This window comes from Metarhizium brunneum, chromosome 6 (assembly GCF_013426205.1).
Source record: "Metarhizium brunneum chromosome 6, complete sequence".
Lineage (NCBI taxonomy): Eukaryota > Fungi > Ascomycota > Sordariomycetes > Hypocreales > Clavicipitaceae > Metarhizium > Metarhizium brunneum.
This window is the reverse complement of record NC_089427.1, coordinates 3,418,114-3,430,946: the sequence shown is the minus strand read 5'-3', so window position 1 is coordinate 3,430,946 and position 12,833 is coordinate 3,418,114. Positions and strand designations below refer to the sequence as shown.

At 53.4% G+C, this 12,833-nt stretch overlaps 4 protein-coding genes across 4 annotated transcripts; 3 read left to right on the top strand and 1 right to left on the bottom strand.

Annotated features, from left to right (window-relative positions):
- Positions 1-1,988: 1,988 nt before the first annotated feature.
- On the top strand, positions 1,989-2,578 carry G6M90_00g103770 (uncharacterized protein; the record flags this gene model as incomplete). Its single annotated transcript, XM_066131626.1, has 3 exons — positions 1,989-2,042; positions 2,100-2,357; positions 2,441-2,578. 3 exons carry the CDS (start codon positions 1,989-1,991, stop codon positions 2,576-2,578), a joined length of 450 nt encoding a protein of 149 aa, XP_065987555.1.
- A 1,318-nt stretch (positions 2,579-3,896) lies between these two features.
- Positions 3,897-6,282, top strand: treB (Neutral trehalase; the record flags this gene model as incomplete). Its single annotated transcript, XM_014690489.1, has 4 exons — positions 3,897-4,028; positions 4,081-4,144; positions 4,206-6,075; positions 6,135-6,282. 4 exons carry the CDS (start codon positions 3,897-3,899, stop codon positions 6,280-6,282), a joined length of 2,214 nt encoding a protein of 737 aa, XP_014545975.1.
- A 1,588-nt stretch (positions 6,283-7,870) lies between these two features.
- ICL1 (Isocitrate lyase) lies at positions 7,871-9,855 on the top strand (the record flags this gene model as incomplete). Its single annotated transcript, XM_014690490.1, has 4 exons — positions 7,871-8,101; positions 8,189-8,344; positions 8,398-8,740; positions 8,945-9,855. The coding sequence occupies 4 exons, from the start codon at positions 7,871-7,873 to the stop codon at positions 9,853-9,855; spliced, it is 1,641 nt and encodes a 546-aa protein (XP_014545976.1).
- A 537-nt stretch (positions 9,856-10,392) lies between these two features.
- Positions 10,393-12,803, bottom strand: SNF1_1 (Sucrose non-fermenting protein kinase 1; the record flags this gene model as incomplete). The annotated part of the gene is made up of 4 exons (XM_014690491.1): positions 10,393-10,685; positions 10,762-11,412; positions 11,475-12,310; positions 12,394-12,803. The coding sequence occupies 4 exons, from the start codon at positions 12,801-12,803 to the stop codon at positions 10,393-10,395; spliced, it is 2,190 nt and encodes a 729-aa protein (XP_014545977.1).
- Between the last annotated feature and the right edge of the window lie 30 nt (positions 12,804-12,833).

The following is a 12,833-nucleotide window of genomic DNA, read 5'->3' as shown; positions in this document are numbered from 1 at the left end:
GTTCATAGAAGCTCCGAAGTAGACTTTGCTTGCTGATAAATTGGATTGATCCAGGACAGCATGGAAAGAGGTCTTTGACTTTAAACTTTCAAAATACTCTGTATTCAAGTTCAACATAGGCAATGTATCCAATGCCAGTGGTCGGAGGACGGGAAACCACCCGTTTCGCCATCTACAGGAATTATTTGCCGAAGTGAATTCTTACCTCAGGACTAAGACACACGATGATAGGGTCCTTTCGACTTTCTTCTTCGCCCTCGCTGCCTCCTTATCCTCAATCTTTTTAAGCTCGGCGGCCGCCTCCCTGTTTAGGCGCTCGTGCTTTTAATAAGTGGTCTCCCACGGTTGCAAAGCGCCCCCTATGCCCTTGATGATTTTATACTTGAGCTCGTTGCTGTAAATGACATGGCGTTAGAGCCCGCCAATGACGTCTTATAGGCTGGCTATGGCATCGTCAACCCACTCCACGGAATGCCCAACAGGATTATCCCACTGCTTGAGCCTGTCGTACAAGTCTTGAGAGTAGGGCGCCACGACAATGAATGCGGTAGCTCTGGCAGCAATCTGGCTAGATCCATGGAATATCCTCACTTGGCTTATCTATAGGACGACTTCCGCAGACGAGGCACCTGGGGAAGTCTGGGATAGAGAATAACTTACCACCCGGCGCATGTGTATTTCAAGACGTCAACTCGTCTAGTCTAGGTTATGTGAAGTAAAATAACCGGGAGCTAAACACGCATCCAAGGGACGAATGCGCAGATGAAGGCGTGGTATGAGGAATACAAAAAGCTCAACGTGGAACGAAAGGAGGCCAAGGCCCTGCAGGCAAAATTCCAACAGACCCGAATCATCTGCAAGACCCAAGAGATGTCAATGATGCAAAAGATCCAAAAGCTACTTGAAGTCTCTTGCTACGCAGCCTGACGAACCTACCACAAGTCTAGCTCGAAGCATTTTGGTCCATCGAGCTTTGCCAACAGAAGAAAAGTAGAATAGATATCTTTTCTGGTCTGGTAGAAGGCCATGGCAGTGTTCAAGTTCAAGTAAATGGTGGGCTTGAAGGCTCAGTATCGCGATTTCCAAGACGGGCCGGATTCCCTGTGGACGATGCCTTCTGACTAGGGTATCGTGGGAGACGAGATGGGATGTTATGTCTCAACTTGACCTTTGCTTGTAAGGTTCGCCTATCCCGACCTCTTCATAATGTGGCGCACTGGCAGAGCTATGCCCTGGCACGTGCGGGATGAGCGCCCATCACAAACTCTTTGATCCGCTTGCACAATGAATAGCATACCGTGCACACGCAAAGAGCTATTAATAACTTTTTCTTTAATATAAGTGCCCGCACTAACCCAAGCACGTGGAGAGATGAGGTCCTGTATGGTTGCCGGGACAGGGGACAGGGCGACAGGAGTCCAATGAGTACAAATTGAAATATAAACAGTAGGGTGGCGTCGTGATGGTGGATCAATACTGAACTGTTGTTTGGGTGCATTTATCCACTCGCACGTGTCATATGAAACACTCGAGTATACATGGATCAAATAACGGTACAAGCAGAGCAACGGAGGCACGGGCGAGATGAAAACAACATGTTGTATTGTGGGAGCTACGGTAACTGACTGTGCGTGAAGATCACGAGAATGCCGGGACCTCTGTGGGACTAGGTCGCGCGGTGGCGTCACAACAGACGAGTGCTTGTAGCCAGTTTCACAAGTATAAAGCGGCGTGTAGTCTCTATCCTGTCTGTGTTTTTTTTTTTTTTGCATTTTATTATTCATTCTTCACTGCCCGGGTGCAAGCTCATTGTACTGCTGCCTTCTCAGCACTTAGTCTCCCTGGTCCAAACACGAAGACTAGACGTGCCTTTTGGTCGACAAACTGTAACGCTATACATATAGCCTTTACATATTTCCAAAGGCAGCTGACCACTCGCTTACATACACAAATCGAGCCCGAGCTTCCAAGTATCGACCCTATTCACCATGGCTGGCCGCAATTCAATTGCATTGCTTGTTTTATTGCTCTTCCAGGTCTATGTGCGTTTACATCCCCCCCCCCCATAGATTGATTCTGTTGCTAACAAGCCTGAATAGCGCACGGCATTTGCCCTTAAAGGATCTAGAATTGAGAGAGACCTAGATGCGGAACCCCCCTTCTATAAGCTGGCTTGCGGCCATTCGCCTAGCTTCGAGAAATATGCGTACGCCAAATATAGTGACGCTGTCCAGGCAGTCAATGAAGCCTACCTATATATGATGACGCAACCCGGACTCGATGTTAAAAAGCACTTTGATCCCGGGTGCTGGGGCGTATTTCTTAAAGGCACAGCTCATATATGGATTTGTAATAAGGTAAGTTTGAAACCAGAGAATGAGATGAACCAAAGTCGATAAAGTATCTTGGTGTATTGACTTGGTAACTTATAACTCGGTAGAATCATGATGTAGTCAATGTGAGACAAAGTGATTTACTGCCGATGGCTACACAGATTATCGAGCAATGTCGACAAGGAGATGGCACTCTTGGTGTGGCATATACCACTAAAAATTGGTTTTTGATTGTTTCGAAGTAGTACCAGACTTCTTCGTCTTCGATACTGCATTTTAGCTTGCATTTACTGCTTACTAAAAGAGCAGGGCTTTTGCAAAATATCTTGTGGGAAATGCATGGAATACGCTTGATATATATAATGTGACATTTCACATTTATTAGTCAGGTTCACAAAAATACTTAGAACTATTTACACAATGCTTTTCACGTATTTTGAATGTTCAAGGACGTACGTCTGTGTTACACGGAAATCGCCTGGTACACAAGGGCTACAGTCACGGGACTATGTAACGCAAAGTCCCTCACCCACTTCTTGTATTTAAAGAGGTCTTTGGTCAACAAGGCCTTGAGGAAAACAAGGATCTTTAATACCAAAGACTGTTATTAGCTGAATTGAGCTAAATTGCTCCAAGCCCTCATAATGAGACCTTGTCATAGTCTGAATGATGGCATTGTGAAACCACGACGCAGAGTACCGATGCAGTTCGAGTGACCTGCAGAACTTCGGAAGTGGAGAGCCGCCGATGTCGGCAGCTGTACAGGGCAACACATTACCAAAGAAAGCGTGATGATGCGAGTCCATCAGAATTTGATGGCCTAGTATTCGGTACGAAATTCGTTGTCCTAGCGTTGGATGAATGCATTCATCGCGAAGTTGTAGCCGAATGCCCTGAAATGGCATTGATCAAATTCGACGCCCAGGTGCCGAATGCGGTGCGGAGCCGAGACCCTTTGGCCTCCCATCTCCCCATCCTGGTCCCCGGTCAACGGTCGGCCCACTTTACCAGATCAACTTGACATTTGAATGGGTGGGGGCCCAGCCAGCCTCTGCAGGGTATCGTCACCGCCCTCCTTGGAACTGGAACCGCAAGTCTTCCGATAAGAACAAAGCCGTCCGCGTGCTTTTTGCCTCTCCAAACTATCCATCTGACATCTCTTGTCATCAATTGAGGCTCTCCCGGGAACATGCAAGAGCCCCCACGACGTGGGATTGAGTCCTTCGTAGTACGAATCTGACACTAGACATCAGTCAGCTACCCGCAAGCCCCCTCCAACGTCCCCACTCCCAGCCAGTCCCCCTCTGTGTCGGCGACACCTTTTTGCCTTTTTTTTTTTTTTTTGGACGACGGAGCTTAATCCTAGCTCATCTCGCCATCGTCCCCGTGACGCAAACGCCGTTCCTTCCAGCCTGCCGAATAGTTCAACTTTAGGTTTTATTGCATTTTTGATTATTTATTCATCCCCCATCTGCCACTGTCGCTACAAGCCTCCTTTCATTTCTGCACGGCAGTCGTCTGTGGCCACCTTCTCGTCCGTCAGCCTGCGCCATCGTCATAGTCATGGCGGGAACGACAAACCACCGAGCGCGAGGCTCGGAGGACTATAATGTGTTTGACGACGCAAAGACATACTATGCTTCTGAAGAGCGACATCAAAACCGATTTGGGTCCCGTACACGTACATACTCCCAGGTATTGCTCGACTTGTCTGCGACGCCGAGGATACAAATTTGACTGTGCATAGAACAGCTTGATGAAGCAGTTTGAACGAAACGGCCTGCGTGAACCATACAGAAGGGGCAGCCACGGTAAGACTTCTTGGCTTTTCTTCCTGTCGAGCGCTATGGATATATCTAATTCTGGAAATAGACGAGAGTTCGCTGCCCCAGGGCCGCCGATTCCTCATCCAGGTCGACCCTACTCTCGAAAGCTTGCAAGCCCAAGAAGACACCGATGGCAATATGCAAATTACCATCGAGGACGAAGGCCCCAAAGTACTCTCTCTACGAACCGCGGCTTCTGCCGGCCACAATCGTTTCGAAGTCCGAGGCACATATATGCTCTCCAATCTGCTGCAGGAATTGACCTTGGCGAAAGAATACGGGCGGAAACAAATCGTCCTCGATGAGGGTCGGCTCAACGAGAATCCAGTCGATCGTCTGTCCCGTCTGATCCGTGACCACTTCTGGGATGGCCTGACTAGACGTATCGATGCATCCAGTATCGAAATAGCCGCGCGAGACCCCAAGGATTGGACGGATGATCCTCGACCGCGAATTTACGTCCCTGCCGGAGTCCCGGAGCAGTATGAATACTACAAGCAAGTTGCCGAGGAGCGGCCAGAGATTCGTCTAGATGTCCAGCAGCTCCCCGAAAAGATCACGCCCGAGTTGATCCGGGACATGAACGAGAAGCCCGGCTTGCTGGCGGTCGAAACCGAACAAGTCGTGGACCCTGAAACGGGTCGAAAAACACTACAGGGCCTCCCCTTTGTAGTGCCTGGAGGGAGATTCAATGAATTATACGGCTGGGACAGCTACATGGAGTCACTTGGCCTGTTGGTCAACGACAGGGTTGACTTGGCAAAGTCAATGGTGCTGAATTTTTGTTTCTGCATTGAGCACTACGGAAAGATACTCAATGCTACCCGCTCGTACTATCTCGGCCGATCTCAGCCCCCATTCCTAACCGACATGGCATTGCGCGTGTACGAGAAAATCAAGCATGAACCGGATGCCAAGGAGTTCCTTAGACGGTCGATACTAGCTGCCATAAAGGAGTACCACAGCGTCTGGACTTGTGAGCCCCGGCTGGACCCGGTCACTGGTTTGTCGAGATATCGGCCGGAGGGCCTGGGTGTGCCTCCGGAAACGGAGGCTGGCCATTTTGTGCACATTCTGGAGCCGTATGTGAAGAAGCACAATATGGAGTTCAAGGAGTTTGTTCGCGCGTACAATTACGGCGAGATCAAGGAGCCCGAATTGGATGACTATTTTATGCACGATCGAGCAGTGCGAGAGTCTGGGCATGACACTACGTATCGATTCGAAGGCATTTGTGCCGACCTTGCCACTATTGATCTCAACTCACTCTTGTTCAAATACGAAACCGACATTGCGCGCACAATCCGCAACGTTTTTGACGACAAGCTTGTGATCCCGGGCGAGTTCTGCGATAGGACGCCGTATCAGCCGGGGGAAGTGCTGGCGTCTGCAGCTTGGGATCGGCGCGCGAAGCGACGCAAGCTCACTGTTGACAAGCTGATGTGGGACGAAGAACAGGGAGTCTTTTTTGATTACGACACGGCAAAGCGGGAGCGATGCAACTATGAAAGCTCAACCACGTTTTGGGCTCTATGGGCGGGCATCGCGACGCCGAAGCAGGCCGCCGACATGGTTAGGAAGGGGTTGCCGCGATTCGAAGCGTACGGTGGTCTGTTGGCTGGCACTGAGAAGTCTCGCGGGGACATCGGGCTTGAGCGCCCCAACCGACAATGGGACTACCCGTACGGCTGGGCTCCTCAGCAGATGCTTGCCTGGACTGGTCTGCTCCGGTATAGCTTCACAGAAGAGGCTGAGCGTCTGGCCTACAAGTGGCTGTTTATGATTACCAAGGCGTTTGTTGATTTCAACGGTGTCGTTGTGGAAAAGTACGACGTGACGCGACCAGCTGATCCTCATCGCGTGGATGCCGAGTATGGTAACCAAGGGCTGGACTTTAAAGGTGTTGCCAAAGAAGGGTAGGTTTTATCTCGTCGTGATGGCTTTGCTGCGACGGTCGACGCTGACATGAGTCTAGGTTTGGCTGGGTTAATGCCAGTTATGTGTATGGTCTGCAGATTGTAAATGCACATATGCGTCGTGCCTTGGGTACCCTGACACCGTATCCGACGTTTATCAAGGCGATTGAACAGAGTTTGGAGAAGGAATTGGCTGATTTGCCGTGAGTAGTAGCGGCATGAAGCGGCTCAAGGTGGCGGGTAAAGAAAGCGTGAAATGGCATTTCTACAGCGTGTGTGTGTGTATGTTCAAAAGTAGGTACCAATTAATTGCACTGTTAATGAAGCGTGCAGCGTATCTTTCAGAGTTGGTATCGAATCGAAGTCGAAGGAATGGGCTGCAGAACAAGAGTCAGCAGCACATGACAAAGGTCCCTGGACGTCTGTGGCACAATGGTCAAGCAAGGGGCATCATGTGACAGCCGTCTGTCAATATTGGGCTCCGGACATGTCAGCCAAGACACTATTCTTGGTCAGAGGAGTGAAGCGTCAAGTCCATCAAGGGCCCCGTCCGGCCGTTGTTTTGTCCTCTGTCCTCCGTGGTCCGTGGTCGGTAATGCCCGTTTCAGCCAGAAGAAAACATGCCAGGCCATTAACAATATTTTGTCCAAACTGCCAACAAGTGAAATGGGTATATTAAGTACGGGCTGCAAAGGACCGTCATGCGAGGGCTTGTGCCAAGAAGCGTCAGGTCTGGCACTGTGAGGTGCAACGTGAATGCAGTGGATAAAACGGATATCACGGGCAAATCCAGTCGAGTTGCATGGCCGCCTTGATTCAGCAGATGAATGGCACACACATGGCGACGAGGCGACCATGACTGGCCGTGCCGGTGCCGATTCGTTCACATGTCAGGACTTCCGGTGCGCCGGAATGGAGGGGCTGGATCCGGGGGGCGTCGTGGCGTGCAATATGGGGCGCCGTCCAATGAGTGCCTGGCGTTGTAGTGGTGTGGGGGAAGGAGGGAAAGCAGATGCACGGTGTGGGGCGCTCTTGTGCCGAGATGCACCACGAAGCAGTTTATTCTTCAGCGTGGACTGACTTGAGAGGCAATGTGCGCGATTGCTTCGCGAGGCAAACCATTGGTGTAGAGATGGAGCTGCCTGTGTTTTTTTGATGACTTTTTTTTTTACACCTCATGGCACACACAAGTAATGCAACGCTTGGACAAGAACACGCGGGGACCGTTCCGGGCCACCAAGAACCACATCGCTCCGTGGCCAACCTCGGCCAATGGCGGGTATTATTGCCACGGCTCTGATTGGCCACGGCGCCGTGCCGTCACCAAAGCATTCGAGCCTTTGAGCCGAGCGCCAGACACGCCCCCATGCCGGTTCCGATCAGAGCAGAGGACGTCAGAGATTCAAACGGATGGTATGCGCCACAAGGAGCATGTTCTCGATCTTCGTGCGGACTCCGACACACACTGTCCGGACTATCCCGAGCCACGGGCGCAACCACACTGTCCTGCCAAAACTCGCCCAGCAAGCTCGTGGGGCGGCCAAGTTCCGAGGTGTAAGTCATATGCAGACCTTGGGACATGCCGAGCGGTGACTCTTAACTTTGCCTCTCGTGCCTCCAAAACGGCTGGTTTTCTTTATTTTTTTGCTTTTCCCCTATCCCCTCCAAACCCCTATATCCTCGACTCATCTAGGTGAATCTCCTTTGCCGGATCCCTAGATTCGCATCTTGACAACACAGCCTTGATCCAACGGGCAAGAACAAAAGGAAACGTGAAAAGCAGACAGCCGCAATCATGGCCGCCAACAACATGGTCAACCCCGCCGTCAACGCAGACGTGGAAGACGAGCTCTTCGCCAAGGAGGTCGCGCAGGTCAAGAGCTGGTGGGCCGACTCGCGCTGGCGATATACCAAGCGGCCGTTCACCGCGGAGCAGATTGTCTCCAAGAGAGGCCACCTGAAGATTGAGTACCCCAGCAACACACAGGCCAAGAAGCTGTGGAAGATTCTCGAGGACCGGTTCAAGGTCAGACATCAATGATCACACACACGAGCCGAGGGATGCCCGGCAAAGCAAACTTGACAAGAAGGCTGACAGACGAGACAACCGCAGAACAAGGACGCCTCGTACACGTACGGCTGCTTGGAGCCCACCATGGTCACCCAGATGGCCAAGTACCTCGACACCGTCTACGTCTCGGGCTGGCAGTCGTCCTCGACGGCGTCGGCGTCGGACGAGCCCGGTCCCGATCTGGCCGACTACCCATACGTACGGTTTCCCGGGCCACGACGGACCCCAATGGCAATGCTGACTGCGTACAGACGACGGTTCCCAACAAGGTCGGCCACCTGTTCATGGCGCAGCTCTTCCACGACCGCAAGCAGCGCCAGGAGCGGCTCAGCACGCCCCGGGCCCAGCGCGGCCAGGCGGCCAACGTCGACTACCTGCGTCCCATTATCGCCGACGCCGACACGGGCCACGGCGGCCTGACGGCCGTCATGAAGCTCACCAAGCTGTTTGTCGAGAAGGGCGCCGCCGGCATCCACATCGAGGACCAGGCGCCCGGCACCAAGAAGTGCGGCCACATGGCGGGCAAGGTGCTGGTGCCGACGAGCGAGCACATTAGCCGGCTGGTTGCGATTCGAGCGCAGGCCGACATTATGGGTGAGTTGTCCTTTTTTTTATTAAATATGCGCCCTCGTTGTCGTGTCATGTGCCGGCGAATACATGGATAGAGCTGGCATGTGAATGTTGCCCCAGTCCAGTCCCCGACGGTGCTTCACAAAGAGTCACCCCACGACCAAACAATGGCAAAGAAAAAAGAACCTCTTCCTCTTCTCATCGTAGGTAGCTGACAGCCCCTCCCAGGCACGGACCTGATTGCCGTGGCGCGCACCGACGCCGAGGCCGCGACGCTCATCACCACGACCATCGACCCCCGCGACCACGCCTTCATCCTCGGCTCGACCAACCCGTCGCTCCAGCCGCTCAACGACCTCATGACGGCGGCCGAAAAGGCCGGCAAGACCGGCGACGCCCTGCAGCAGATCGAGGACGAGTGGCTCGCGGCCGCCAAGCTGATGCGCTTCGACGAGGCGGTGCTCGCGGCCATCGCGGCCTCCGCCTCCCCCGACAAGACCGGCCTCGAGCGGCAGTACCTCGCCCAGGCGCGCGGCAAGTCCAACGGCGAGGCGCGCGCCGTGGCCCGCGGCCTCCTCGGCGCCGACGTCTTCTTCGACTGGGACGCGCCGCGCACGCGCGAGGGCTACCACCGCCTCCGGGGCGGGTGCGCGTGCGCCGTCGCCCGCGCCGTCGCCTACGGGCCCTTCTGCGACGCCGTCTGGATGGAGAGCAAGCTGCCCGACTTCGCGCAGGCCAAGGAGTTCGCCGACGGCGTGCACGCCGCCCGCCCCGAGCAGAAGCTCGCCTACAACCTCAGCCCCAGCTTCAACTGGAAGGCCGCCATGCCGCGCGCCGACCAGGAGACGTACATCCGCCGCCTGGCCCAGCTCGGCTACTGCTGGCAGTTCATCACCCTCGCGGGTCTGCACACCACCGCCCTCATCAGCGACCAGTTCGCACGCGCCTACGCCGCCCACGGCATGCGCGCCTACGGCGAGCTCGTCCAGGAGCCCGAGATGGACGGCGGCGTCGACGTCGTCAAGCACCAGAAGTGGAGCGGCGCCTCGTACGTCGACGAGCTGCAGAAGATGGTCACCGGCGGCGTGAGCTCCACGGCCGCCATGGGCAAGGGCGTCACCGAGGACCAGTTCCACTGAGGTGCATGTGGGCATCTGAAGCGTGTACATTTCCTAACAAGTCCTTTTTTTTTTATGCCGGAAAAGAAAAGAAAAACAGGGTTCGTGTATGTAGAGAAATTGTTTCGACTTCGTGGGGGCGGGGCATCGTTTTCATCCCGCAGTCATTGACCCTTCGATTGCCTGCCGTTAATGATGATACATCTTTTTTTGTAGCTGTCACAAATCAAAATCCCTTGGTAGCAGCAGCATGGTAGAGAAATGTAGTTATTCAAGTACACAACCGACGTGTGTTCCATGTCCACCGCTGTTCGGCAGCATCGCACCAATGCGGGTATAATGACCGTCCGATTCTATAGTAATACCCGCTGACTGCCCTGCCTACACTCGCCAACGCTGGGGCAAGCTGTCTGTACAGACTCCGTACTCCCAAGAAAAATAAAATAAAATAAACCAGGGCTCGCACTCTGCTACAGCGGCGAAAATTTCATCAGTCATCACATTTCAGCTCCTCTAACCACCGCCAAAATCCGCCTTCTACCTCCATGTCCCTCCTCATTAGTCTGCCTCGGCCAACTGCATTATCAACCTTGCTGCCATGTCGAGGAACGGAAACGGGCTCGTCACCTCCTTTTCTTCAAGTAGCCTGCCTTCAGGCGTCTCGTAACCTGAAGACTTAAAGTCTACCAAGTACACCCCTTGCTCCATCTCATATATTTGAATATCCAAGTGTAGGGCTACAAACTCCTTCTTGTTCGGATTGTCCTGTGCCAGAATGTGGTAACTGTCTGGCGTGCCAACCTGCACCTTGTCGACGCCTTCGGGCGGCGTCTGGACATGCTTTTTGAGTGCTGCAAGCAAGAAAACGAGTTAGCCCTCATCCATCCTCACAAACAACAAGGGAAAAAAAAAAGGCGGTCGGCTTACTGGAAGACTCCCACCGCACTTTGATGTGCCATGGATCAGCTGGAAGCTGGTACCGCTTGGCCGGGTCCAGACTCGAGCTTGAATCCCGTTGCAGTGGTGTGCCGTCGTACTCGTCCGCAAAGCTGCCGTCTCCGCTTGGCGCCTCGCTATCCTTGCTATGCACCTGAGAATATTCCTCGTCCGGAATATACTTAGCACCCAACTTATGCAGTGCCTTGTGGATGCAGAGCAAGGCCTCCCACGGCGCATTCCTAGATCGAATACCAAACTGCCATCGAACCGGCTTCGGTTTTTTGGGTGGATTGATTGGTGTCATGCCTTGCGGGCGCTTGCTACCTTCCTCGAGCCGCATTTGAACCCGTGCGTGTGGCTTGAGTCGTCTGGCCGCTTCCTCCTTCTCCGCGTCTGTTCTCGCTGTGGGTGGCTCATCATGGACTGCAGAAACCTGAGGCGGCTGGGAATTAAGCCCCGCCTTTAGCCTCTCAATGAAGTCTTTGTGATATGTCGGCAAGCTTGTCGGTAGAATACCAACCTTGCTGGCATATGGTCGAGGTGAGATTCCGCCCGACGCGCCAGATCTAGCAGAGGACATGCTCATCATCGGGCTCGATGATGATTCCTCAACTTCTGGCGTCAGTGGCTCTTGGCCTTCTGCAATCACAGTCAGCACTTTCACGCAGCATGGGCATGCGATAGCTCAGGAACAGACTTACGATTGACTTGCATGAGCTTGTTTTCCCTCACAATCATGTAAGCATCCTTGATAGCGGAAGGCTCCTCGGACTGCAAGGCTTCTTCAACATCCAACTTGCCGTAACCCATAGTTTTACTAATCTTCTCCGTAACTTCATTGTGCAGCTTCTCTTGCACCTGAACAGGGGCATTCGGGGCTATGTCCCTAGTTTGAATGGCTTTGTTGGGGTCGACGCCAGTGTTGAAAAACTCTTCCACAGGCATCTGGAGGTAAGCCGGCAGGTCCGTCAGGAACCATGGATCCTGCCTAATTTCCTCAATAGTAGCTCTTTGCACAGGGTTGACAACAAGCATCTTCTTGATCAGGTTGGCCGCCCCTGACGGCATCCACTGGGGGATGCTGTAAGTGCCTCGGGCAATCTTGGCAAACAGGCTGGGAATATGCTCGTCGTCAAACGGCAATCGTCCAACCAGAAGAACGTATAAAATCACACCGCAACTCCATACATCGACCTCGGGACCGGCGTACAACTTTCCGCCAATAACTTCAGGCGCAGCGTAGTTGGGGCTTCCGCAACTCGTCTTGAGGAAATTCCCGTCCGTCATGATATTGCTCAAGCCGAAATCGGCAATCTTGACGTTCAGATTATCGTCCAACAGCAAGTTCTCCGGTTTCAAATCGCGATGGACAATCTTGTGGCGGTGACAGTACTCGACAGCACATAGCATCTGCTGAAAGAAGCGCCGTGCCTCGGCTTCCTTCATACGGCCGTTTTGCACGATGTAATCAAACAGCTCTCCGCCTGCATACTCAAGCACCATGATGATTTCGTTGTGGGTTTTGATAACGGTATATCTGTGCAGTGTCAGTCAACCACGCTGTCATTTTTGTCCACGTATGGCGAAAAATATAAAGAGGAGCATCAAAGCATCACGTACAGTTTGATAATGTGGGGGTGCCGCAGGAGCTGCAAGTACTCAATCTCCCGTTCGACACGGCCAGCCATGTCCCGACTGATGAGTTTTTTACGAGCGATAATTTTGAGAGCAACTTGCTGTCCGGTGAGTTGGTGGATGGCCAGCCTCACTTTACCAAAAGATCCCTCGCCCAAGGTTCGCACAATCTTATAGGCGCCGATGCGCTGTTCGGTTTTGGTCTTGTCCCGCAACGACTCCATGGCGTTTTGGCGGCCGGCGCTCGGCTTGGGGGACCTGGTGGCATCGTCGCGACCCTGGTGCCGGGGGTGATGCTGAGGCGGTTGTTGCTGCTGCTGCTGCTGGCGCCGGACGTGGGATGAGGAGAGGGAGATGGTGAGCTCTTCGTCCTCGAAGCCTCCTCGAGGGGCCATGGCGGGGCGGGGACTAGCTGGAAGATGACT